At 40.4% G+C, this 26,787-nt stretch overlaps 1 protein-coding gene across 17 annotated transcripts in view; it reads right to left on the reverse strand.

Annotated features, from left to right (window-relative positions):
* Positions 1–26,787, reverse strand: part of BLTP1 (bridge-like lipid transfer protein family member 1) — a 250,134-nt gene that overhangs the window by 181,808 nt on the left and 41,539 nt on the right. For all 17 annotated transcript variants that reach the window (XM_083174415.1, XM_083174421.1, XM_083174431.1 and 14 more), the window contains exons 6-12: positions 17,954–18,140; positions 17,379–17,460; positions 8,981–9,174; positions 5,360–5,439; positions 4,202–4,352; positions 3,033–3,189; positions 617–695 (exon numbers count right to left, since the gene is read on the reverse strand). In XM_083174415.1, the coding sequence (XP_083030541.1) occupies positions 617–695; positions 3,033–3,189; positions 4,202–4,352; positions 5,360–5,439; positions 8,981–9,174; positions 17,379–17,460; positions 17,954–18,140 (930 nt within the window). The remainder of the gene's footprint in view (positions 1–616; positions 696–3,032; positions 3,190–4,201; positions 4,353–5,359; positions 5,440–8,980; positions 9,175–17,378; positions 17,461–17,953; positions 18,141–26,787) is intronic.

A 26,787-nucleotide genomic window follows, 5' to 3' on the forward strand; every position in this document is an offset into this window, starting at 1 on the left:
CACCCCACCCAAATGTAACTCTCTCTGCCCATGTTACATCAGCCCCACCTGCAGTGCAGCATGGTTTTGTCAATTAAAGAAGGCATACCCTCCAACATGACCCATTGCATTTGGTACACAATGCTCTGCTCCTGGACTTTCCAGGTAATGTATGATTGCCAGCACCTGTGTGGAACTAGGTAATTGACGAGAAGGGTGTTTCAACACAGGTGATGACCATCATACATTACAAAGGATGTCCAGGAACAGAGCATTGTGTACCGAATGCAATGGGTCATGTTGGAGGGTATGAGAAGGAGTTTGCTTTTGCAAACCAGCCATAGTCACCCCTGTGTGTACACACCATTACAACAAATGATCATTTAGAAATACTCAATAAAAAAAAACTTGCCAGTTATGATCTTTTCATAGATTTCATATATTTTTGGGAGATCAAAAAGTTCTGCAGAGAAGCTATTGCAGAATTCCAAACAAACGCAAGGTAGGCCATTATAAAGGAAGAAAAGTAACGCTCTAGCTGCCATGGGGAAACCAGTGACTGACGCACATTTTATACAAATTATCAATGCATTAAATAGCTGGCCAGTAACTAACTTCTAAAAGGAAAACATCTTACCAGTGTCTGTGACAATCAGAGGGATGTTTACTTCCAAATAAGATCCTGCCCACACGTTCACATGTACAGCATTTGTTTCCTGTATAATAAAAACATTAGCTGTACCAAGGTATAATCAAAAAGTATTCCCGCTGTAAACTTTATAAGTAAAGTCATTTCAAATCAATTCCAAACAGTTCATAACTCAGAGTACAACATATACATAGTTATCGTCAACCAATAAACCTCCTAAGCTGGATGCACAGTGGAGTGATCTCTGCTCAATGTGTGTGTGTGCACCCAAATCTATGAACTTAGACAGCAGTCAGCAATATCTTCCGGTCAGTGACGCCGCTCAATGAACCGGATGATGGGCCAGATTCAGCCCTGTTAGCAAGGCTGCAATTCTTGCAGAAGTACACAACCATGCTGCACTGCAGGTGGGGCAGATAGACCATATGCAGAGAGAGTTAGATTTGGTTTAGTTGTTTTGTTTGTTTGCAGGGTAAATATTGTCTGCTTTATTCTTACACTGCAATTTTGATTTCAGTTTTAACATACCCCACCCAAATCTAACTCTCTGCACATGTTACATCTGCCCCACCTGCAGTGCAGCATGGTTTTGTCCATCTGCAAAAAAATTGCAGCCTTGCTAACATGTCTTAATCCGGTGCAATATCGCTAGCACTATTGTGTAGTGTAATGAATAATGGAATGAAGGTTCTTTCTGTCCTTCATGACATTGTTCTGATGTGTACCGCTGATACAATAAGAAATTGTACAAAATAAAGATTTCTGGAAAACGCATGCAAATATAATTTCATAATTCCACAAATGGCAATATTACACATTATCAAGGTGAAAGTGAGTGGTGTGTAGACTGTGCAATAAATCAGGGTGCACCAAAAAGAATAAAACAAAGTGTATACAATGGACAAAGAAAAGGTCACATAGGAGCTTGGTGTCCCAAGAAAGATGTTTATGACCCTGTTTGACAACGAAAGTCAAATAACAATATTTATTAATACATCAAAAACAAACACAGATACTGAGAGTAGCATCCAAATCACAGAATTTCAGCCAAATCCCGGTTTAGAAACAAAAAGGTGTGTGTGACCCTGAAACGGTGCTGAGGTGGGCTTTGCTTGCGAGTGCAATATGGGTCCCGGGTTGTACAGAGCTTATATTTCAGCAAATTCTGGGCTTGAAAAGTACTAGTTCTGTCCAGGTGCAAACTGCAATCAAATTCCCCCAAATTAACGTGTTTCGGAGAGTAACTCCTTCCTCGGGACGGGATGCTCTTGATGTATTAATAAATATTGCTATTGACCCTTGCTGTGTCATAAACCTTTTTCTTGGGACACTGCACCCCTATTAGGGGTATTCAAACCTGGGTCACAACTGTCGGGCCGGCCCAACAGTCGTGCCCCGGTCCCATTCACGGTCCCGTCGACTGTATCTTGTCGAAAAGGGGGTGTGGCTGCGAGAAACGGCCGTGGATCGTCAGGATCCAGCCGTGAGCGCCACAATACACGACCCGCTCTGTGCATAAAGTCGGGCTTGTTTTGCCGGGATGCCTGTTTAATGCTGTTGGGAAAGACAACATTGAGTAGGCAGTCCCCGCTATTTCTCCCATCGGCGTCAGGGAATTGAATACCCCACTATGTGTACCTTTCCTTTGTCCATATCATTACACATTATACTACATCAGCCCCCCAAAACTTACTCCCCTCTAATTTAACAAGGTATTCCTTTCAAAGTCAGTTGTGTCTATGGGACAGATTTACAAGTGATTGCAAACACCGATAGGATAAGATTAAAACAGTTGCTCATTAAGCACTACAGAGGAACCAGTTGTCTGAGGTCATTAAGTGATCAAACATATTCACTTTACCAATCCATTAACAATCAGCATCCTCAATGCCATATAAATCACAAATTGCCTCAGCCTAGAAAATGGCTGCCTGTACAGTGTGTACTCAGCAAAGACATGTTAATAGTTATTTTTCCATAGTAGCAGATTTTATCCTCACTTCTTACATTTTATTTTTTTTAAGAAATGTGGATAAAAAGCCTTTTAGAATCTTGCGCGCACACACACAGAATAATATTTCCATACAGCTCTAGCAGACATGCTGAGACTTGCGTCTGGTTCAGTGATCTCACAGCACAATGTACCCAAGGGGATGGGAAGTACAGCAAAGCCTGCGCGTTATCTAATTATTATATGACAGGTGACTTCACCAACATAAAGCTCTCTGAGACTTGCAGTAGAGTCCAACATCAGTCATACATATTAAAGGCCTCATATTTCTAGCAATGGTAACCTAATAATTTATCAGGTCTTTCAAAACTGCATCCTGCACAAACACTTACAGCAAAACTCACTTTTTATAGTACAGCAACCTATATCAGGGTGGTTAATATTAGCACTCACTTTGTTTTTGGTAAAAAGCAGATCAATTGTGGCATTTGCAATGATGTTCATTCTTAATTCAAATGCCTGGATCTGCCGAGGTTTCCCAGGCTGCGGGATATCTGAAACCTTCAGAACCTGATAATCTGGTGGGAAGAAAAATTTCCACAAGCACTCCCTGCCAGAACAAAGGAAAAGTATTATTTAATTGTACAGGAACAATGGATGTGATCATATTTATGGTCCCACGCACATCACAACACAGCACAAAAAGTATGTGCTGTACTTACTTTTTGTACTAGATTGCATTGCATCGCAAAGCGTATGAGATGCGATCTAGTCCAAAACGCATACAATAATTACACCATGTATGGGCCCATGAGTTTGTACACTACCAGCAAGCAAGTAGAAGGACTTGGGGACAGGTAAAGGATGAAGTTAAGGCCCCCATCAACTAGTGCGATATGGGCACTTTTTATGCGATTCCGCCAAACTGTTGTGATGGATCACATGAAAAGTCACAATGCATGTCCTGTGGTTGCATTACGCGGTGCGTTCCCATGCACATCACAATCATAAAGCTCAGTGGCTGCTATAAGGATCTATCAGATCCTGCAGCCATGACTGGGATCACCAACAATACATCATATGTACTGACTGTTAACAATCCAACCGCCCAGGAGGTACCCGGTGAGTTGGTGGGGTATTGTATGCGAGGTACCGTATGTGATACCTCGCAATAATGGATGGGGGTCTTAGAAGATAGGTGGCTGATAAAGAATAGCTTCTGTATTTAAATTACAATGTATCAATGCAGGGGAATGGGTCACCAACAACACAAGCAAACAGTGAACTGACTGAACACTCAGCCAGACAGGAGAGAGGAATTTATCTGTGAGCTGAACGGAGAGCAGCTTGGAAAAGGCTAGCAGAATTACTAGTTCAAATTGATCCTTTAGATTGAGTTATCCTTTAAATGTTCGTACAATGAAACCACAGCAAACAAAAGTATAAGATATGGGACAAATCCTTATTTTTTCACACAGACACCTGCCCTCTGCAGCATTATGAGCTTACACAAAAAAATGCTGGGATTCCAACCGCCGGCATTTCATAACGAATCTGCTAAAACACTGACATGCAAAGCAATGCTTTTGATGTTTATAGGAGAGATATTACATGTACTGTACCTCTGCCTGTCTGCCCATGGCCCATAGTTAAAATCTGTTCCTTTTCCACAGACAATGTCTAATCCCCAACAAGGTGGCAAGTCCTGCAGCTTTGCATCTTCTGTGTTGCTTTGTCCTTCAACATTTTCCCCTGTATCTTCTGGGACAAGCCCTTCAAAAACAAACAGAGAAGTTGCCAGATGTTCAGTACTTTGAGATCGTATGTGTAGAACTATGAGCCCTTTGTATTATATTCTGCATGTGAACAGGAAGATGTTGCTACCATGCCACCCTGACCTGTATCATTTTATAGATTTGGGACCACCTGCAATCTCAGACAATTCTATGTTGTAATACAATTAGAGCAGGTCTGCAGCATTCTTGAGCTGTCTCTTGACTGCCAGACACAACAATGCAGCATGCACACTTACTGCCAGGGTATGACAAGCATCTGTAATGACCCTGTTGCTCGTATGATCATTTGTGCATGGTACTGGTGGGACGTCTCCCAACACGGACTGGTGTAGCGCTGAAACTATCCACTTACCAGACTGCAGGAAGCTGTAATCTGGCCGCCACAGAGACAAGAGGCCACAGAATGGGAAGTAATTTAAGTTGGGCACCCCCTACAGATCTAAGTTCTTATTTTTAACTAGGAAGTTGGCTTTTTGTTTTGTAATGAGGGGGAAGAAGGGTCTGAATTCGGCTTTTGCAACATGAGCTTCATTACAAAGGCTAAAGTCAATATTCTAATGAAATCAGATCAAAGGTTTACTGAAAACTGGAAATTCAGGAGAGGACTTTAAGAAGATTTCAGTAACAAACAAACCAACATTCATAAATCAAGTAATGGTGTGTTTGCGTGTGTGTGTGTGTGTGGGGATACATTTATAAGGCACAGTAAAACAACAATTTGTAGTCTTTTTTGCAAAATACAGGACCAACTGAAACACAGGTCAGGTACGTTTTCACATTCTCCGTAGGCTAAGATGAACAAACCGAAAAAAGTGCAACAGGTCACAACTGTCATGTTGATGTTGATCAAATACATCAGTGGAACACACTGGACAAGAGAGACCGAGGAACACATACTGACATCAAACCATGAAAGTAATGAATTAACCATGGATCCAATTACTTGCATCAGCCAGCTATTTTTATCATCTTGCTGCAGATTACCTGGCTCATCCATGTAGTAGTAGATGTCAACATCATTAGACTGCATGACCACAAATCCTTCTCCCATGAGTCTCGGAGGCCTTAAAACAGGAAACAAAAAAAATGAGCACAGGAAATTTAACTTGACCACGCATTAGATATTTTAATCTTCATTTGCTATCCATGATTGCAATGAAGCAGACCTGGCAGAGGTTCAATGTGCAAAGGAACCATGGCAATACAATCCAGTGATATCTTCTGCTGGAGGATAAAACCTTTAATGTTATGAGAAAAAAGGATTTGGATGTTCTGTTCCTCTAGGAAATTAACCTAAAACAGAAGCCTATGTGCAAACGAAAATGTTCAGCAACGCACAGTATAGAAGTAAATTAAATGCATAAAGACTCAGATCTGCCAGATTACATCATTTAAATTATCCATGTGCCTTATTATTTATCAGATTAAAATAATACATTTCCTGTTATGCTCAGAAAACACAGGATCTAGAAAAGAAAGACTTGTTGTCTCTCAATTTGATTAGAAATGGAACATTTATGACTGTCCTATTACTAGACGCAAGCAGCTGAAAGGCCTTACAGCGAGGAATTTTACAGGTTCTCTCTCATTTCTCCAGGGTTCTGTAAAGACCTAGTTTGAATTCTCTACTTTCAAGTGCCCTAAATTTTAGCTTTATTTATCATGCTTTTTTGGCATGTTCCAGTATACTTAAGTGTTGAGGGAAAACGGAGCCGATTATAACATTAAAAAAAGAAAAGTGCACATGATTGACAGCTAGTTTATTTTTGAAATGTGTTTCTTAAGGATACAAGTGCTTTTCTAGGAATGAATTAGAGATGCATCTTTAGTCTCACACTATATGCAACTGATTAAAGCATACAAAATGCGGAACGCTCAGTGTGAGATATTTTTCTTTCATACAAATTCCACTGCTAAGTGAAGTGGCTGTACAGTTATTCCCCAAATCAGCACTTACAGTAAGAGAAAATGGTTTATGCTAGAAGTGTGTACTATACTATGCAAAGTTAGGTTATGTCCCTCTAGTTCTACAAAAACTGCACAATTTACTGTGGTCATCATGTACATAATCTCCTTTAGAAAATATACTTTTAAACCTATGTAAAAAAGGTAATTGTAAGAAATCCAACAGTGGGGAGTATCATAATCCATGATAAGTGCTGGGTATCAGTGCTAATTGAATACCCCCCCACTCCCCCAGCATATAGATTAGCTTCTGTAAACAATTCCACCTAATTGGACACCGACCAATGTTTGCCGCAGTTTTCTGACATGTGTGCCCTATATTTCAAAGACAGTCATTCATTCTGTACCATTAGATGTGAATTACCTTTTTGGTGTCTGGTACTCATTGTGAATAATCCACATACAGATGTATTTTCAGATTTGAATAGTTTTACATTTTAACAAACTAAATAGCCTGTACCATCTCCAATGTTTGCATTTTTTTTACTATATACGGTACAATGCTTCAAAATCCCAGTGCAGGTGGCTAGTCACACTGGGAATTTGAACAGTGTCGGACTGGCCCACAGGGGTAAAGGGAAAACCCCCATTGGGCCCCACCGCCAAATATAGGGATCAGGTTCTATACTACACATGAATTCTACATTATACAAATGTTACATTATACTGCAAAAGACTATGGTACAGTATATCTTCTACCGAGCACTGTGGTTACTAATGTGGTACATTATCATGCATGCACAAGCAGAATTTACTGTACTATTTACTTTAAAGGTTTGCCAAACGTCTGTGATAGCTGGCCACACCCCTCTAGAGACTGGCCATACCCCCTACAGTGGGTCCCTATAACAACATTCCCAGGTGGGCCCTTCATGCCCCAGTCCGACAATGAATTTGAACATAGCATTACTAACATGAAATATTTAGCAGCAGAGGGTACTAGATACAATGTATTCACTAGCCTTGAGAAAGGGCCAAAGGAGGCTGAAATTGCATTGGTTGCTACAGTGACTCAGGACCAGAGAAGCCTGACTGGGAGAAACTTTTTGGAGCCTAGCAGGCTGCATTATAAGACTGCACTCCACACCTACTGGGTAAGACTGCCTCCCTACATCTAAGAAGTGTTCCTCTTTTATTGATTGCAGTGTTTTTTGTCTGTTAACATTAAAAATGGTCTTATATTCACTGAGCGCTTCTGTCCTGTCACCAATTGCATCTTTACTGTATTAACTTCAGTCTGAAAAAGGTAGCCAATGATAACTAAATGGGATCAACTGGTCAGTTATTACAGACTAAAAAGGGCATATCTTGCAAGGAAAGAATATTTGGCATTTCATTAACAACCTACATGGATTCGTAATTGGAAACACGTCGGATCCACACACATATTAGCAATTTTACAGTTTGTACTTAACTTTTTTTATCATTAGGAAGTGATTGTACTACTTTACATACAATAATGAATAAAACCATCAGTAATCACGGCACTAATCTAAACATCAGATGGATAAAAATGAAATCTTGCTGGCTTCACCATTGTGCGGACTGTCTGGGCTAGTGATACAGCATGGGACAACTTATCACCAAGGGCCAGATTCTCTAAGATTCAAAAGTGATAAAATGGAGAGGGATAAACAGCCAGCCAATCAGCTCCTACCTGCCATGTCCCAGACTGTGTTTGAAAAATGTCAGACAGGAGCTGACTGGCTGGCTGTTTATCCCTCTCCATTTTATAACTTTTCGAAGCTTAGAGAATCTGGCCCCAAGTGTGGGAACAACCTCTAGGATGCAATCTTTGCAAAGATTTGGCATCCAAACTCACTGAAGAACATTGCAGTGAAATCCTGGCAGTCAGAGTCCCAACAGTCAGAATCCTGATACATCCTGGTATTATCTCCCTACCTCTAAATCTAACCTACCCCTCTCGCTGCCTGACCCTTCTTGCCCCTCCTGAAACCTAAACCTTCCTATCGTGCCTATCCCTGGGATGCATTGGGATTCTGGCCATCAGTATCCCGTGAGCACCTCAAAGCTTGACATGGCTGAAAACAGAAAGGTAGCATCTGCATGGCACCTTTTACAAATCTATTTGTTTCTTTTTGACAAACATTTGTATTTTATAATGATTTGTCCTTTAAACTACCAAAAGACCAAAATCACATACAACATGTGATTATTATGTTTTACCTATACAAATGTATACCTATTACAATGCAGTCTACAGCGTGTTATTCCAATGCTAAAAAGAATAAAAATAAAAAAAATTATGAACTTTTCCTTGAAAATATTTAAGGCCCCATACACTAGTGCAAGGTATCACATGTGATACCCCGGCAGCTGGATTGTATGCGGTCCTTTTGCATTTGGATGTATCACACGCAATCCCATTCATCGCTACGGGATACCACAAATCCTTGTGGCAGCCATGATAATCTCCAGACCTGGACCTTGTTTTGGATCTAAAGGAATAGACATACGATTTGACACTTTTTACATGACTTAAGTCGGCCAAATGCATCAAAATCTTGCGGGGAAAAAAGGCAAAAATCACACAAGTATATGGGCACCATTATAATTATGTAATCCGGTGTAATGTACTTCTTTTACAGGTCAAAAATAAATAAAATTAAAAATACATACTCGTCGTTCTGAAGACCAACATATCTCGGACTGGGGACTAGCATCACCCTGACATTCTCCAGTTTTCCTTTTAGGATGTGCATGAACTGGTCCAGATGACTCGATGGGGGCTTTGTGGTGTATGTGAGGAATGCATCATCAAAATTTACACACAAGGTTTGAGGCTGGTAATGATTTCCAAAGGCCAAGCGTCCCTACAATTAAAGTTGATCCCATTATTTGAAAAGGAGCACACAATTCACAAATAAAATTGGCTATTTTAACTTTTACCCTTTTACATTCATTTAAAAACAATAATTATAAGAGAGATTATAAACATATTAGACTAGCCAGTAATATATAGGATACAGATAAAGCCGTGCTCATCGAGGGGCCAAGTCCCATGTGCAACCTGTGTGGTGAAAGGTTTGCACCCGCCGCTGTGCTCGTGGTGTCCAAGTTGCACCTGCGGCTCATTGAAAAGAATTAGTAGTGTAGCGTATCCAAGTCGTGGATGCGGCTGACTGTGCCAAGTGGAGCACTATCGGCCATTTCTCAAGAAGAACAGAAGAACTTGGCTATAACTGTACTTCAAAATAAAACACCTTCAGTGTTCACATTAAATATTGATGTGAGTTCCAGGGGCTTATCATACGCAGAGACATTCATACCTACTGTAGTGGTATTTTTATTGTAATTGAAGAAAACTCAAGTAAACACAATATACTTTTTTTTTTTTTTTATGTATGGCTTTTATTAAAGAAAAAAAAGGGTTATCCAACACTTGTATCACCCACGTGAAAATGTAATTGCCCCCGAAACGTAACAGGTTGTGCCACATTTAGCAGCAATAACTGAAACCAAATGTTTGCCTGCTCAAAGGTCCACAGCATCTCAGCTGGAATAGGCCACTCCTCATGTTTATTTTAGATCATTTATACAAGGCAACTATTATTTCTCTTTCATATAATCTGGGGGACACTGGATCATAGATTGCATAAAAGGACAGTTAGAGCTGGCACCGAATGGTTGTCAGCGTTTGTTCAGAGCCCATGAAAGCTGGGCTGTTTTCATTAGGACTGCCTAAAGAGTCTTTTATTAAATAATTGTGTATTTTTTCCTTTCCAGCTGAGCTTTCAAAGTACCAGAATTGTGTGGCTTTTCATAGTTATCGGGTCTATCTGGGTATGACTCGGTTCAAGTGCCCTTAAGCTTTGGCCATTACTACTCTGATTTTGCAGGCTTTAGCAATGATTTACCTGGGGCTGCTTCTTACACTGTAGTTGTCCTCAGACAGGAGGGGAATGTCACCCTAACAGGATTCCTCTGACCTTTCCCTGTGGACCTACAGTACCTGTAGCTGTGGCCAGCATTTAATTGCCAGTTTTTTAACCATGTCTACATCCTGGAGGGGGTAGCCTATTAGGTTCGCTATTACCATCTTTAGGTCTCCTTGTCTGTACCTGGTGTCACCTGCTCTCCCTCTCTAGATTGTGAACTCCTTGGAGCAGAGCCCTCATCCCTCCTATTTTCACAGACCTATTCTCTCGCACTTTAATTACAGCTCCTGCTCAGCGAATGTCTACACCCGCATTTCTTCTCACTTGAAATAGTTCATCTGGTACTTGTGTATTTTGGCGGCGCCCATCGTATCGCATACCATAAGGCATACGATGGTATGCGATACGACGCGATATCGCGCGATGCTGTACAATGTCATACAATTTAAAAATTGTATGACATTGTACATGGCATACAATGCCATACAATGCGATGCGACGCGATTAAACGTTGTATAAGCACCCTAATGGGTGCTTACAATTTGAAATGCACCCCCACGCCACCCCCCCACTATAAACGTGAACCCTAAGCCTGGCGAGCCCAGCGAGCCCGCGAGGGGCGGCGGTACGTGTCCTCCGACCTTTTCATACCCCCACTATCCACGTCGGCTTGGAGTTGAGAATAGAAAGTGTGGCGAGCCACCGAGCCCAAAGCTTGGCGAGCCCCGCGAGGGGACGCGGATACCTGTGAAGCCTGCGAGGGGACTCCGATACCTGTGAAGGTATCCGCGTGCGCTCGCCACGCTTCGGGCTCGGTGGCTCACTGCGCTCGCCAAACTTTCTATTCTCAACTCCACGCCGACGTGGATAGTGGGGGTATGAAAGGGTCGGAGGACGCGTACCGCTGCGCTCGCCACGCTTCGGGTTCACGTTTATAGTGGGGGGGGGGGGCGTGGGGGTGCATTTCACATTGTAAGCACCCTTTAGGGTGCTTATACGAACTTTCATCGCATAGGGGGCAAAAATCGCGTTGCATCGCATGCTACGCGATGCATGCCATGAGATGCGACGCAATATAAACATCGCGCGATGCACATCGGGGGCGCCGCTATAATACACAAGTACCGTTCATCTTCTCCAACAACCCACCCCTGGTAGTACATGGACAAATCTCAGCTCTATTGTGTATAGAGACTTGTGCTGCTAAGTGTTACCTGTGCTTGGTTTTAGTTATTCAGTTACTGTAATGTTTAGTTCAGTGTCCTCTGTATTTTTCTGTGTGCCATATGTCTGGCGCTGCAAACCACTTTTTTATGCACCTTCTAAAATGTAATAATAATAATAATAATTATTATTATTATTATTATTATTATTATTATTATTATTACTATTCCCTAGAACTGCTTAGACTCATGGTGGTGCTTTTTTTGAGAAAAAACGAGCAGTGGATATGGGAGAGTTCTTCCCACCTAGTGTTTGTGCTCATTTCTACGGGTACTTGGTGTACTTTTTTCCATGGACGGTAAGTGGTATTGAGTCCTTGGTTTTTCTGGAGTTGATAATCTTGATGGGCTGGTTATTACTGCTCTGTTCTGGGACCCATTATGTGGACTAGCACTGGCCAATTGTTTCCAACTTTGCTAAAGGTTTCTGATTGTGGAGTTGGAATCTCAGCTGCTTTATACATTGCCTTGGTACCGAGCCTGTTCCATGTGTGTGCTTCTGGAGCATGAATCTAGGCTTCTCTATGTGCAGACTACAACATTGGTGTATTGAGGCCATAGATGGCATACAGGATCAAATGTCTATTTCCTAAGGTTTCAGGTTTTTCTCTCCAGAGGTTCTCAAACATGGTCCTCCAAGCACAACAACAATCCACGTTTAAAGTATATCCATGGCTCAGCACTGATGGTTAAATTAAATTCACTGGGTTACTAATTAAGTCATGTGTGGTCAAGCATGGATGTACTTTAACCTGGACCATTGGGAGGGACTCTAGGATCCTGGTTGGTAACCTCTGCTCTACACTTTTAAGAGGGAGTTCAGCATCTGACTGCCTTTCGTTGTGTCACAAGGCAGGATGTATATAAACTTTTGTTGCACAAGCACTGGGTAGAAGTCCTCCATGGTTCAGATTCTCTTACTGTTCATACATGCTGCTTTCAGGCCCTATGTTTTGGGATTCCATAACATCTCCTTCTAAGGGCGCTTATTCTGAACTAATGTCTGGTTCTGTTTTCTGCCCCTTGGTTTGGTTTTTGCAGTGGTTGTGTCCTGAATCAACTTACATTCCAGCTTTTCAAATGGATGTCTCCTTGTTATTTGTTTTTATGGTGCTTTATCTTTCAGGATCCTGCACTGCTGGCTTAGGTTTTCTGTGTGGTCTGGCACTGTGGTGTATCGGTTCTCCCATTTATTTGGGAGGTTATGGCTTTTGCAGTACTAGTAGTCTCCTAAAGTTCAATTTTTTTTATATTTATCACTTTCAGATCAATATTTACTGATGTTGGGCTTTCAGGGATAAAGCACACATTTAAAGTACTAAAATATATTTATTTTTTACTTAATTTTGAAAGATTAGTAATTGAGGTGTTCTAGCCCTTGAAGTCGAACATCGAGTAAAAAAGATTTCCAGTGATCTGAATAGTTCAAATAGGGATAAATAAAAATTTATCATAATTGGCATTTAGTAAATATACTAAAAAAAGTGATAAAATACCAGCCTGTCAGCTCAAAACTGAAATGTATCAAAACCACTCTGTGACATGGCATTTAGGAGTGGATTAGCTGGTTGTTTATCACTTTTTTAAAGTTTTGTGTATCTGGTCCTATGTGGCTTTTTCACAAAAGCCAATACGCCAGTGAAAGCTTGGTCCCACTTTCTTAATTTCCAGTGCTCACAATCAAGGTTGATCGTTTCAAATCGGAAAGTTTACCGTTCAGATTTTCCTGAGTATACACTTACATAAGGGGTTCATGGTCCAGTGTCCATCAGATTGGATGAAAAAAATAATAATTTTGTACCTGCCCCTTAAATCCTTCTGAAATTAACTGCGCTCCCACCTGTATGTTGTTTCTTTGCTTGTTGGCTCTTGATTACTTGTAACCTATATTTTGTTTATCACCATTAGTTTGAGGCTGCTTCTGAAGTTGTACTAAATACCAAGGGGGGGGGGGGGTGTGTGGACTGAGAGGAAGCGATTTACTGGGACTAAAAAAAATCCAGGGATTTACTGGGAGTTCAAAAATCCAGTTTTTAGAATTTCTGAAACATTTGTGCTTTGTATAGATTTGGACAGAATGTGCATATAAATCTCAAACACAAAATAAGGCCTGGAGAGAGGTGCATTTTTTTATATTTGACCACATATATGCAACATGCATGCACTGCTCTACACCAAAACAGTAGTATATGTGCCTTGTTTACACCAGCAGATGAGACATCAGAGTGATAGCAATGTAAACGTTACAGAAAAATGTATCCACAAAAAAAAAAAACCCAGTACATTAACTATTAAAGTCTAATTTAATACTTCAAAAGGAAATAAGACCAAAATGGTCAGCATGGGACACATTTGGCACAAAACACACTGGATTTTGGATGTGCAGACACGTCCTGTCTTATCTTAGTGCAGCGTATGTAAGTGCAAAATGCCTTACCGCAAGTATATGCGACGCACATATGTTAAAAAGAAAACAACAGCAATTTGTACAAATAATGCATTATGTCCAACTGTATAGAAGTCAATGTTTGTTTCTTTATACAGATTACGGCTTTTAATATTTGTTTTGCAACTCAAAATATTAAACCAAGTTTCTTTTATGCCAGTCTGCCAGCATGTCATTGCCCAGTGTGATTAAACTAATATGACAATGCCAGTTGGATAGGAATGTACTTGTCAAACTCTTCATTCTAAAACATATATTCACAAGTCCCAAGTGGCAGAATGACAACTCACTTTTAGATACAACAGATCCTGGATCTTGACATGGGAAAGGTTTAATCCCAACTACAAGTTATGTTTCTAATAAAAAAAAATGACAAGTCTCCCGATCAAATGGACTATACTGCAGTTGGCCCCAGTAGATATCAAGTGCTCAAAATCAGAAACCATACTACGGGAAAATAGGCATTTCAGTACACTAAAATATTAAACATAAAATATAGTGTCATATCAAGCTCATACATTATCAACTACACACGGTCTGAAATTCATGGCACTTTGTCAGGCAATTAGATGTATTATAAATTGTTATTTTGGCTATAGATATGTCACTTTCCCCTAAGTATTTTCTTCTTTTTCTTCCATTAAATGTTCCAGCTGTGGCCTGTCACCAGAATAAATTGATCAGACATCACACATTTCAGAGCTACCTGTCAAACTAAAGCCAAACTAAAGAATTAGGACTGATATTATTTGGAACTCTTAAATGCTTTAGTATTAGGAACCTATAGGTTGTATTTAATAATATAATATTTAATGCGTCCCACTTTGCGTAGGAAAGAGGCAGTTATACATATATGGGCCTAGTACAATAAATTTCATTTTTACATCCATATATTGTGTTCAACATCAAGTTTGGACATTATTGCTGTTACCCCTCCCATCCCAAGAGAAAATACTTCTTTAGGAATTAATAGCACACAAAGGAGTGCAGCACCACCTTGAAAATAAATACATTTAGATTGAAATGGTGCAGCACTTAAACCTGCTCTCCTAGACACAGATAACCCATTATACAACTTCATTGGTGAGCATACCTAGGTTTTTCATCTAAGTGTATATATGCCTGTGCATGAAATGTATTATTATTACTTTTAATCTAGTCTTGCAGTTTTAAATAAATGTGTGGATGTTGCACATTCCCTAAATTCAACGCTGTTAGTGTGACCAAGATTGGTAATGCCTGACCTACACCATATAAAAAGCCTTTGTCTGCATGATCTTCTTTTCCAGATGTAAGCATTCATGAGGTGGTGGTATTCCAGTAGATATTGAAGACCATCTTATAAGGAGGGGAACAATTAACTTCTCTAATAGACTTTGATTAACCCTTTGAGTGCCCAGTGATGAGTGTGAAAATTGGCAAGAAAACATTTTTATTCATCATGATGACCTGTAATGTTTACCTTATATAGTAGATATAATCTTTTTCACACTTTTTTTATTTGAATTTATATAACAAATGTGAGAGATGGCATTTTTAGTGGATATTTTTAACATCTCTCACATATGTTGGGACTCTAAGGGTTAATAGCACATACTATATATATATATATATATATATATATATATATATATATATATATATATATATACACACATATACACACACACACATATACAAACTGTACATACAGTACGTATAACATATATACATACTAATAAGCACACTCTAAGCAAAAGCTTCTAAAGCTAGTCTGCTACCTTCTGTGTTTGTGCATGAAGGTAGAGAAAGATGTAGCCTCACTCTCTGCCAGCAGATGCCAGTGTTTCAGAGACTCATGGACACTAGAGATTTTATGATAGATAGATAGATTTATGATTTACTTTTGCAAGATCGATAGATTAGGTCATCTCAAAAAGGGAGGAGAGATATTGAAAAATGTAAAAGCAGCAGCTCTTATGACCTGATTGAGGACCATATTGAATGAACATATATGACTAACATTTTAACCGTAAAACAGCAGTATTTTAATTAGATTAATAATCAGCTGCCTCTATTCTAACTGTGTGACAGTTTTTTTCTCTTTATTCATGGTCCAAAATTTTTACCCCGTGTATTGCTTTGTCGGGGAACCTAGACTTGTGTATTTTGTACATGTTTTTTGAATGCTGAACTGCACCCTGTACTTTACAAATTGGGAGTGTAGTGATCTGGGCTTTTTCTTCAATAGTGAAGAAAAAGCCCAGATACCCTGCTACAACCAGCCTCCAAGAGTCACATATACCAATCGCAAAAGAGGAAGAAGGACCCCAGGGATTCCACTTAATGATGATGCTGGCACTGGACAGAGGTCTCACACATTCAAAGGGCTAGTGACCAACAAAACAGAAGAGGCAGCCAAGCCCACGCATTATGGATTTCAACAGCAGAAGGAGGTACTGGCATGCTGGTATGTCTTGGAAATCAGTGTCTTTCACCTAAAGTGAAGTCTTGGCTGAAATTTGCAGGAGATTAGGGGCCACTTGCTCTAACCAATAATAAGTATGGCTAATCTAAGTGCCTGTTTTCAATGTGGGGTCAGTGAGTTCTAGTACTCAGTTACACTCTAGCCCAGTGGTTCCCAAACTGTGTGCCTAGGCACCCTGGGGTGCCTCAGGACACTTGCAGGGGTGCCCTGGGTTGGTGGACCAGGATCAATTCATATTATGAATGGTCAATGTAATAGGCAAAACCAGTGCTGGTGGCTGCCAATCATAATATATGTGGACAAATAGAAGGATCCTGTCCCTCACCAGATAACTGTGACATATAAACCCAATGTACTTTAATATTTTCTTTTCAGAATTTCTCGATAAGAAGTATTTGGCCTAGGGGTGACTTGAAAATATTTTGAAGCTCTAGGGCGCCGTGATTCAAAAAAGTTTGGGAACCCCTGCTCTAGTCTGATGACCAGTGAATTAACTGAACTGCAGTGCATCCGCTTTTATTGCGCCAAGCAGCACAGGACAACCAGGTTTAAGATAAATGCACACACAAGCTGTCTGTCATGTATTGAACTACAATTTAATATGTTAAATGGGGAAACTACTCTGAGGCATAGGATCAATTGAGGACATTGTATTAGAGTACATATAATGTACTGATTATTACATATTGCCTTATCACTATAATGGTATACAGTAGCTTTAGCAAGATGTCAAATCTTACACTATATAGGTAAAATGCACCCTCCTCTTTGTTCAGTACACATCTCAAAAAATATTAGAGTTTACATTCCATAGCATATACTGTACTTCTATCCTCCTTTCTCATCATTTTGGATCTTCCACAACCGGTATCTTGCCTGTCTGGTTTTGAAGCTAACAAAATATTGGGAAGTTCCATGTAGAAGTATTTGACATCTGTCACGGTCTGTCTTTGTAACCATTGTAGAGACAGATACGGTCTTTATATTGCTATATTTTACTTACTGTGCTGATATTGACTTTAATTACTGGTATGAGAGATCTCCAAGATGAGGACGGATCTGCAGATTCCGTTTTAACTTTTCCACTGAAAGAGAAAATGAAAACCTTTTTTTACAGAAAAAAAAACTTGATAAAGGCAAGAGCCCACAATTAAATAGGTGATAGAGTTACTTTAACGTGAAGTCACAATTCAAAATGTTCAGCTATTCATTTTACAGAATTACATGATTATTAACTGTTCATATTCCAAACATTGGCCATTAAATATTAAACTAACTTGAATAGTGTAATAAGCTGCATCACATAATTTTGTATTTATGTTCAATGAATGTGGAAGTAACTTATTCTTACATAGAAAGGTGCTCAACGATTTTGTATGACTGAATAGGAGCAGCCATATTAAAGGTTTGGGCAGAGTACATAACTTGGCACATTCTTTTCTGTTTTTTAAAATAAAATTTTCATTTAAGTTTGAAAGGATGAAAGACTGACAAGCACCAATTACCGCAGGAAAAGCAGAGATTTCCTGCAAGTAACATTTTTAAAAAAATCTCTCTTCAGTTAATAAACGAAAATACCTTTCAAGTTCAGACTGCACTTTTTCTTTTCCATTCTCCCGAACCTTATCATCATCTTTCCTGGGAGGAAATATGGTAGGGTCTAAGCCAAAAAGCTCCTCGAGGTGCCCATAAAGATCAGATCGGTTGTAAACATGGAATTCAAAATCATTTACTGTAATGTATAGCCTGGTTTCTGCTTTGGGATCTAACAAGAAAAGAGAAACAGGGAATTTAGAAAGGGTTTAAGCTGTCTTTATTAACATATTTCTTAATTTAAGTACAGTACTGTACTACATAGTTCTTGCAATAGCATTTATTCAGACCAGGAATTGTTTAAAATAAAGAGGGATATACACATAGGAAAAGATTTTGTTTTGCACCAAGATCTCAAAAAATAAGTCAAGAATTTGCGATCAGCTAGTTATCAAAACTATAGAAAGTGATGCATAAGAACAACCACAAAAAAAAGAAAACAAAGAGAAATGTATTCAATTATATTGACTGATCTAAATTAAAATTAAGAACATAAGACAGACAAAAAATACAAAAGTTCATAATCTAAGTTATAAAGAAACCTAACTAGAACATAACAGTTAATACCTATTATAATAGTAATCATAATAATAATAATAATAATGATAATAATCATCATATTATACCGGTCAGCAACAATGCCAAATAGTCTGGTTGTTCTGGAAAAGACAAAACAAATGGACTACAAAAACCCACACGGCCACCCTGTTGTGCCTGACATTTATTTGTATGCTCTCATCTGTTCCTCAGCCTAGCCTACAGTTCTACTAACAGGAGGAAATAAACTGCCTTTACCACAGATGTTTATGAGAAGCAGAAAAATATGGAGACAATTTATATTGAAAACATTGCCTTATGCCAATATACGCACACTACTGTACAATAGGAAAGTAAAACACTTAATAGAGGAGAACAGAAAGTTAGGCTATTAATTAGTAGTATCTGCTCCAAGAGACTCTGATCAATTATACATGGAAAATTAAAGCAGACTACAGCCCACATGGGACCCTTACAAGCGATCACTAACAAGATGATGATTGAGGTTTTTTCTAAGATTTGATTCTCTTGGGAAGCCATTAGGCCTCATTAAAAGAGTAATCCTAAATTATGTAAAACAAATCTGACAGGTTGCATATAATGTACAATAATTAGTGTTTCATAAAATACAACAAAATGCCTTCAGCCAATAAGTCAGTTGTGTGCGCATACATATACAAGTGTGTTCTCGAGAAAATGCTTCATATTTTATCACTTCTGGTCTGAAAGCCTACAGAGGTCATCAGAACACGAATGTTCTACGCCCTCCATTCCACCTGTACTGTTCAGGTCACAGTTTTATTTCCACATTATTAAAGTAGTCACTGTCTTACTGATGTTTATTGTATCTTGCCAGTAGGTATTGGTCATTAAGTAATAAATAAACAAAATAATGGACTGAACTCCATATTTTATATTTCTCTGGTTATATCCATATTATAGTGACACGGAAAAGATTAATTGTTTTTTCTAGCTCCCAAAGCAAATTAACAGGAGTCAGGAGTGAGAACAAATACAGGTACTTGTGAGTTATCCAGGCTGCCGATTTTGTCCTTAAGTTTAGTTAACTTAAGGACACCCGACCGACGCGATGCCCGCGATTTAGCCCCAAATCGGGTGCATCGTTATAAGGGACCGCGACGCGATGCCCGCGATTTCCCATAGACAGTAATGTTAAAAGACGCGATGGACCCGATTTCCCATAGACAGTAATGTTAAAATAAAATGACAATGTGAAATTGGCCAATATGGCCATTTCACATTGGATATGTTTTAAAAAAAAAAGGTTTCATGGCCCCCCCACCACCGTTAACGCCACCCCGCTATTGAGACCAACCCGAAGCGTGGCGAGCGCAACAAGCCCGCGAGGGGCGGCGGTACGCGTCCTCCGACCTTTTCATACCCCTACTATCCACTAGGGCGTGGAGTGAGAATAGAATAGTGTGGCGAGCGCAGCGAGCCACCGAGGCCCGAAGCGTGGCGAGCCCCGCGAGGGCACGCGGATACCTTCACAGGTATCCGCATCCCCTTGCGGGCTTCACAGGTGTCCGCGTCGCCTCGCTGCGCTCGCCACACTATTCTATTCTCACTCCACGCCCTAGTGGATAGTAGGGGTATGAAAAGGTCGGAGGACGCGTACCGCCGCCCCTCGCGGGCTCGCTGCGCTCGCCACGCTTCGGGTTGGTCTCAATAGCGGGGTGGCGTTAACGGTGGTGGGGGGCCATGAAACCTTTTTTTTTTTAAAACATATCCAATGTGAAATGGCCATATTGGCCAATTTCACATTGTCATTTTATTTTAACATTGCTGTCTATGGGAAATCGTGGGCATCGCGTCGCAGCCCCTTATAACGGCCACGACCGACGCGATGCCCATGATTTCGGGCGCGATGAAAAAATCGGCAGCCCGGATAACTCACAAGTACCCAAATACAGACAAGTGTCTAAAATAAGTAGAATGAGAATGGCTTTCCACAGGGCAGTATGGTTGGCATAATGGTTTGGCATTATTTCTTACAGCACTGAAGATTTGATTCCCACTGTATGCGGCGGTAGAATCCCCCAATGCCTGTGTGGGTTTTCTTCCCACAATCCAAATATATACTGGTAGGTTTACCAGCTCATTGCTGTGTACTGCATGTGAGTGTGCATGTACATGTGTTTAGGGCAGACTACATGAATGCAGTATAATATTTTTTTAGAAAGTACACACTTTGTCACAAAGCTTAATATTTTTATCAAAATATTATATTACAGTAGCGTATAATTAACCAAAGCAAGGCCTGACAAAATGTGATAGGAGGCACCAGCACATCTAGGTGGATTAGAAATAAAAGTTTTAGGACATCATATTATACTATATACAACAGGTCTGGCCAACCTATGGCGCTCCAGCCATTTAGAAACTATAAAAGCCCCCCCCCCCCATACACTGGGCCGGTTTGCACCTGAGACCCCGGGAGGATCACATGCAATTTGGCGCTTGATGTGCCATTTCTACATGCAATAAATCGCATGCAATTTATTGCATGTAATCTAGGGGCAGGCAGCTTGTAGTGGAGGGAAGCGGGGTCTGTCCGAGCAGCGGCGGCTGGGAGCTTGTAGCTGCATTTTGCCGGGTGGTGGGGCAGGATGCGGCTGCTGAATATTTTGAAATGAATGGCTGGACACTGATTGGCTGAGAGAAATCTTTCACCCAATCAGCGGCCTCCCATTTGATTTGCTGAGATAATTCTCTCAGCCAATCAACATCTGGCCAGTCATTTCAAAATATTCAGCAGCCACATCCCACCGTCCATCACTACCAGCTGCACGCACATAGGTGTGTGCCAGCGGTGCTTCACCGCTAGCGCACATCTAGGATCGGACCCGCGTTGTGCCACTGATGGGTCAGATTGCAAGACATCTGATGTGCCACAGGGTCTGGGTCTGATGTGCATGGGACCACACATCGGACCCGATGGCATGTCACACAGCCGATTTGGTCCGATTTCACGTCCAGATCCGTCGGAATCGGACTAGTGTATGGGGGGGCCTTAGGTCTCAGCATGCCTTGCTACAGTTTTGCTATTAGGGAATGCTAAAACTGTGGCAAGGCATGCTGGGAGGTGTAGTTTCACAACAGCTGGAGAGATGCAGGTTGGCCAGGCCTGATATACAACATTAACTTCTACAGTACTTTATATGATTATTGATGTTATTTTAATACAAAACATAACATCTAAAATGGATGTGCCATCTTCCAGCAAATACATACAGTAAAACATCTGACCAATCAGCCACATGCAGTATACATATTCGCATGCTAGATACTGTGCAAGTCCTTTCTGCACATGTTGAGCCAAGCTGACAGGATGGGAGGATCGGCCTTAAACCAAGAATGTTAAAAGAATTCCAAACATTTTCTTAAGCCACAACAAATAGCAAGTATCAGAATAACAGATATTATAAACTATAGATAAATGCTCCTCCCAAAAATTTTTTTTTATAAATCCTTATGAGTTGCAACATTAAACCGCAAAGGACGACAAAGACCCTGTGTGAAAAGACTCTTAACAGATGTAACAAGATTCTGTCTGGAGAGATTATTGCACGATATGGATCAAATCGCATGGCTGAATAGCGGCAGAAATTGTGTATGGATCATAAAGCAATTTGACCGGATGTTGACCAACAGGGAGCTGGCATTAGTGGGTGGACACCTGTCATTCAGGGACTGTCCAAAAGAATGCAGACTGTCGCAGATGTCCAGTAGGGTCAGACTTACATTTGCACAGTATGCGTATGGATAGCGATCTGCCATCATTTTGAAATATTGAAAATTATACTTACCGATAATGCCTTTTTCCCCTAGAGATCCCATGGCAGCCATGACAGTGGGATATTCTCCTCTTCCTACCAGATTAGACAGGACTTTTTTCAGGGACAGCCCACCTTGGGTATAATAGCTTGCTCCTTCCTCCCCTCTGTCTTTTCAGTGTCTCTGCAGTAAAGTCCCTGAAAAACACTGACACAACACAACGGGAGGGAAACCAATGGCTGCCATGGGATCTCTAGGATTTATTCTACGATCCCCATGGCAGCCATGACAGTGGGACATACCCAAGCTGAACAAAATTGGGAGGGAGCCAATATGAATGCAATATATCAATTTATTCTAGAGGATTATCTTATGGACAATGCCTCTTGTAGTACATGACTCCCAAAGTGGGCTGTAGACACATTCAAGGCATAATGATTGGTGAAAATATGGACTGAGAACCACGTTGCTGCCTGACAGATTTCCGTCACCGACGCATTAGCCCTTCTAGCCCAAGATGTGGACAATGCCCTGGTTGAATTTGCCTTGGTGACTGGAGGTGGAACTTTGCCTTCATGCTTATAGGTAAATTCAATCACATCTCAAATCCATCTTGAAATGGTCTGTTTTGTGGGCGCCAATCCTTTATTTGGCCCCTCAGGAATGATAAACAGATGATCAGATTTTCTCCAATCCTTGGTTCGATTAATGTACATAGAAACTGCTCGTACCAGGTCCAACATGTGACAAGCCTTTTGTTCTTCATCTATTGGGTTAGGGAAGAAACTTGGCAATGAGATCTCTTGATTAATATGAAATATGCAGATATGACTTTAGGCATAAGGTCTGGATGAGTTCTTAGGATGACTATCATGGAATATTACCATATAAGCTTCCTTTATCCAGAGCGCTTGAATTTCGCTCACCCTCCTGGCTGATGTAATCGCCACTAGAAATAAATGTGAGACATTCAAGAGTGAGGTCTTCCATTGGCTCAAATGGTTGATGCATCAAAACCTTGAGTAACAAATTCAAATCCCATGGAGCTACCAATGATTTTACCGGTGGGCGTATCCTTTTGATAGCTCTACAGAATTTCTTTACAATTTATTATCAGTTTCTTATATAGCGCATACATATTACGCAGCGCTTTACAGAGAACATTTGAACATTCACATCAGTCCCTGTACCAGTGGAGCTTACAATCTATATTCCCTACCACATGTACACATGCACACAGACATTCTAGGGTTAATTTTGTTGGAAGACAATTAACCTATCTGTATATTTTTGGATTGTGGGAGGAAACAGGAGTACCCGGAGTAAACCCACACAAGCACAGGGAGAATATGCAAACTCTGCACTGTTAGAGCCATTTTGGAGATCGAACCCATGACCTCATTCCGGTTAAAAGTTTCTCTTCTGCCAGTCGCCTGTCTAGCAGTACACGAAGTGTTGCAATTTGAGACTTAAATGTAGCTACTGGCAGTCCCAACTCAAATCCGTCATACAAAAACTGCAACACTTTAGCCGCAGAAATATTGAAGAAATCTCTCTCAATTTTTCCCCATGAAATTAATTTATTCCATGTTTTGTAATACACCAACAATGAGACCTCTTTCCTTGCTTTCAAAAGTAACTCAGTTACCTGTCCAGACAGATTGTGGTGTTTCTATGTAGCTCAAATCGCCATACCTTTAGACAAAAGGTTTTTGGATCTGGATGAATTACAGGACCCTGTCTCAAGACATCTGGTATTACTGCCAATTCCCACGGAATTGAATAGACATCTTCATCAGTCGTAAAACAGGCCCTTCTCGGGCAAAATGGAAAGACTATAAGATTTTCCACCACCTCAGGGAATCTTTCATCTTGATATTCAGTTGAATTTGAAATCTGTCACTGGTTTTGTTCTTTATATATGGGTAGAGTTGCCACTGAAGGCTCCTCATGTACCACTGAGCCCAGGGGATGATATGGATACACTATGCCATCATTCCTAGGAGTTGTAGGCCAGAATTTAGGGAACATTCCCCTGCAGCAAAAACATTTGTGCCAGGTCCTGAATCTTCAGACAATGGTCCCTTGATAATCTTACTGAGAAGCTTTCCGTGTCTATAAGAACTTCTAGAAACTTGATTATCTGAGACGGTACCAGCTGACTTTTCTCTTGGTTGATTACCCAATCATGATCCTGTAAGAATTCTATTGTGATCTTGATACTGAGTTGAACATCTCTTATTGATCTTCCTGACAGCAACAGATCGTCCAGGTAAGGCCAAACTTTTACTCCCTGCTTCCTCAGTTCTGCTATCAGCATTACCAGGATCTTTCATAAAAACTCTCGGAGATGTTTTGAGTCCAAAGGGGAGACAGGTGAACTGAAAATGTTCTTGAAGAGAGAACCTGAGAAAATTCCTGTCCTCTTGTCCTGTTGCAACATGATAATAGGCATCTTTTAAGTCGATGGACGCCAAGAAGTCTCCTTGCCTCTGCCCCATAAGGATTGAACTTATCGTCTCCATTCTGAACTTTGTCCTTCTTATATACATTTTCAACTCCATCAGGTCCAGAATGGTCCTGAAACCACTTGTGCTTTTTTTCTACGAGAAAAAGATTCAAATAATAATCTTGACGTATTTGATCTTCTGGAACATGCTCTACTGCTCCTATCTCCAGTAATTGCTGAATTTTCATGCAGAGGGTCTGCTTCTCCACCACTTTCTCTGGAACTCTGGACCTGATAAATCAGTTCTTCCATAGTTTTCTTAAGAATTCTATTTGATAGCCATTTTCTACAATGTTGATTGCCCCTATTTTCACTGTAGCTCCACGGTCATAATTTTGAACCTCTTCTGTATGACTGACGAAAGGACTGGCGAGTCATATTCAAATTCCCTCTACGGAAGTAAGGGCGTCCTGGATGATAACTTTTCGCCTCTCGTTAAGACTGTTTGCTAGAAGTAGGAATGGGAAATCTTTTTATTTTATCTTGAGGTAGTCTCACAGATTTTCCACCCAAGATTCCCTGGATCATAGAGGGGCTGCAGAACCCGTCCTCAGACCTTTTCATACCCCCACTATCCACGCTGGTGCGGAGTTGAATTTATATAGTGTTGCGAGCGCAGCGAGCCCGTAGCGTGGCGAGTGCAGCAAGCCCCGCGAGGGGATGCGCATTACTTCACATGTATTCCGCGTCCGCACGCCACGCCGACGTGGATAGTGGGGGTATGAAAAGGTTGGAGGACGCGTTCTGCCGCCGCTCTCCATGCTTCGGGGTGGCGTGGATAGTGGGGGTGACGCAATGGCATAGTAAGCACCCATCACATCACATGGCATGGGTGCTTATACAATGAAATATCGCATCGCATTTGGTGCCATGCGATCCTATGTGATATTTCATTGTATAAGCAGTCCTGTGCACTTAATATGGACATCGCATTTTCCTACGCAGAATAGCTCACTAAGCTATTTGCTTAGTGGGCACCGTGCTGGGAAACAACTACCGAATCCGTTTCCTCCAGCTAAAGTACCCCTCTGACATGGGGGCACCATCAGAGAATCCAAGAAATCCAAGAAAATAAATAAAGACAGAAGAACAAAAAAGACGGGTGGCCTATGGAGAGGAGGTATGGAATACAGAGGTTGGGGGGTGAATGAGAAGGAAAAGGTGAAAAAAAAGCAAAAAGACAGGTGGAGGGCGAGTCAATGGGCGTAATGACAAGGATCAGTTTCCAGACCTATATCTTCAATTAAATTCCTTTTAAAGGAAGCTTGTGGGCTGCCTTGGGGGATAGCTAAATAATCTCAAGGGATCAATTAGTCCGCTGTAAATTATCGCAGCTAATGGAATTTCCGCCAAAGCTTAAAGGTTATTTTATACATTTTTAATAATTTTGTGCATCAAAAGGCATCAACAGATGCACTAAAAAAAATATTAAAAAAAATGTACTAGAATGTGTGTACAGGTAAAACTTGCATCTTCCCCAATACAGACACTGCACACATGATATATTGGTTGCGGTCAGTATATCTGAAAGGCATGTGTGTGTAATAGTGTACTGTATCACAAGTGCAAGAAAAAATACTTTCATAAAACCTGAACTTGAAGTTTACTCTTGTAGTGCTTTTGTTCTAATCTCTGACAAATGTTTTTCATGACCAGATGGTGGTTAAAACCACAGACAATTATCCAAAGTAAACACTTCATACTGGCGACTGCAGCACTTGAGAGGTCAACAACTCTGCTGTTATTTATGACTGAACGAACACAAAATTATTTTTAGGTTTCAATGTTCTATTTTATGTAGGTAGGTGTAAATATTTAATTAATGTATACTTTATCTGAAATACTGTATAATGTTATTTATTGGTAAGCAAGGACTTCTAATGTAGAACCTTCAATACATACAACATATAATGACAATCCAATATATAATAATAATAAACATGTTTAAAACATATTTTAAACAGCATAGAAACAG

This window comes from Crinia signifera, chromosome 1 (genome assembly GCF_055691185.1).
Source record: "Crinia signifera chromosome 1, ASM5569118v1, whole genome shotgun sequence".
Classification (NCBI taxonomy): domain Eukaryota; kingdom Metazoa; phylum Chordata; class Amphibia; order Anura; family Myobatrachidae; genus Crinia; species Crinia signifera.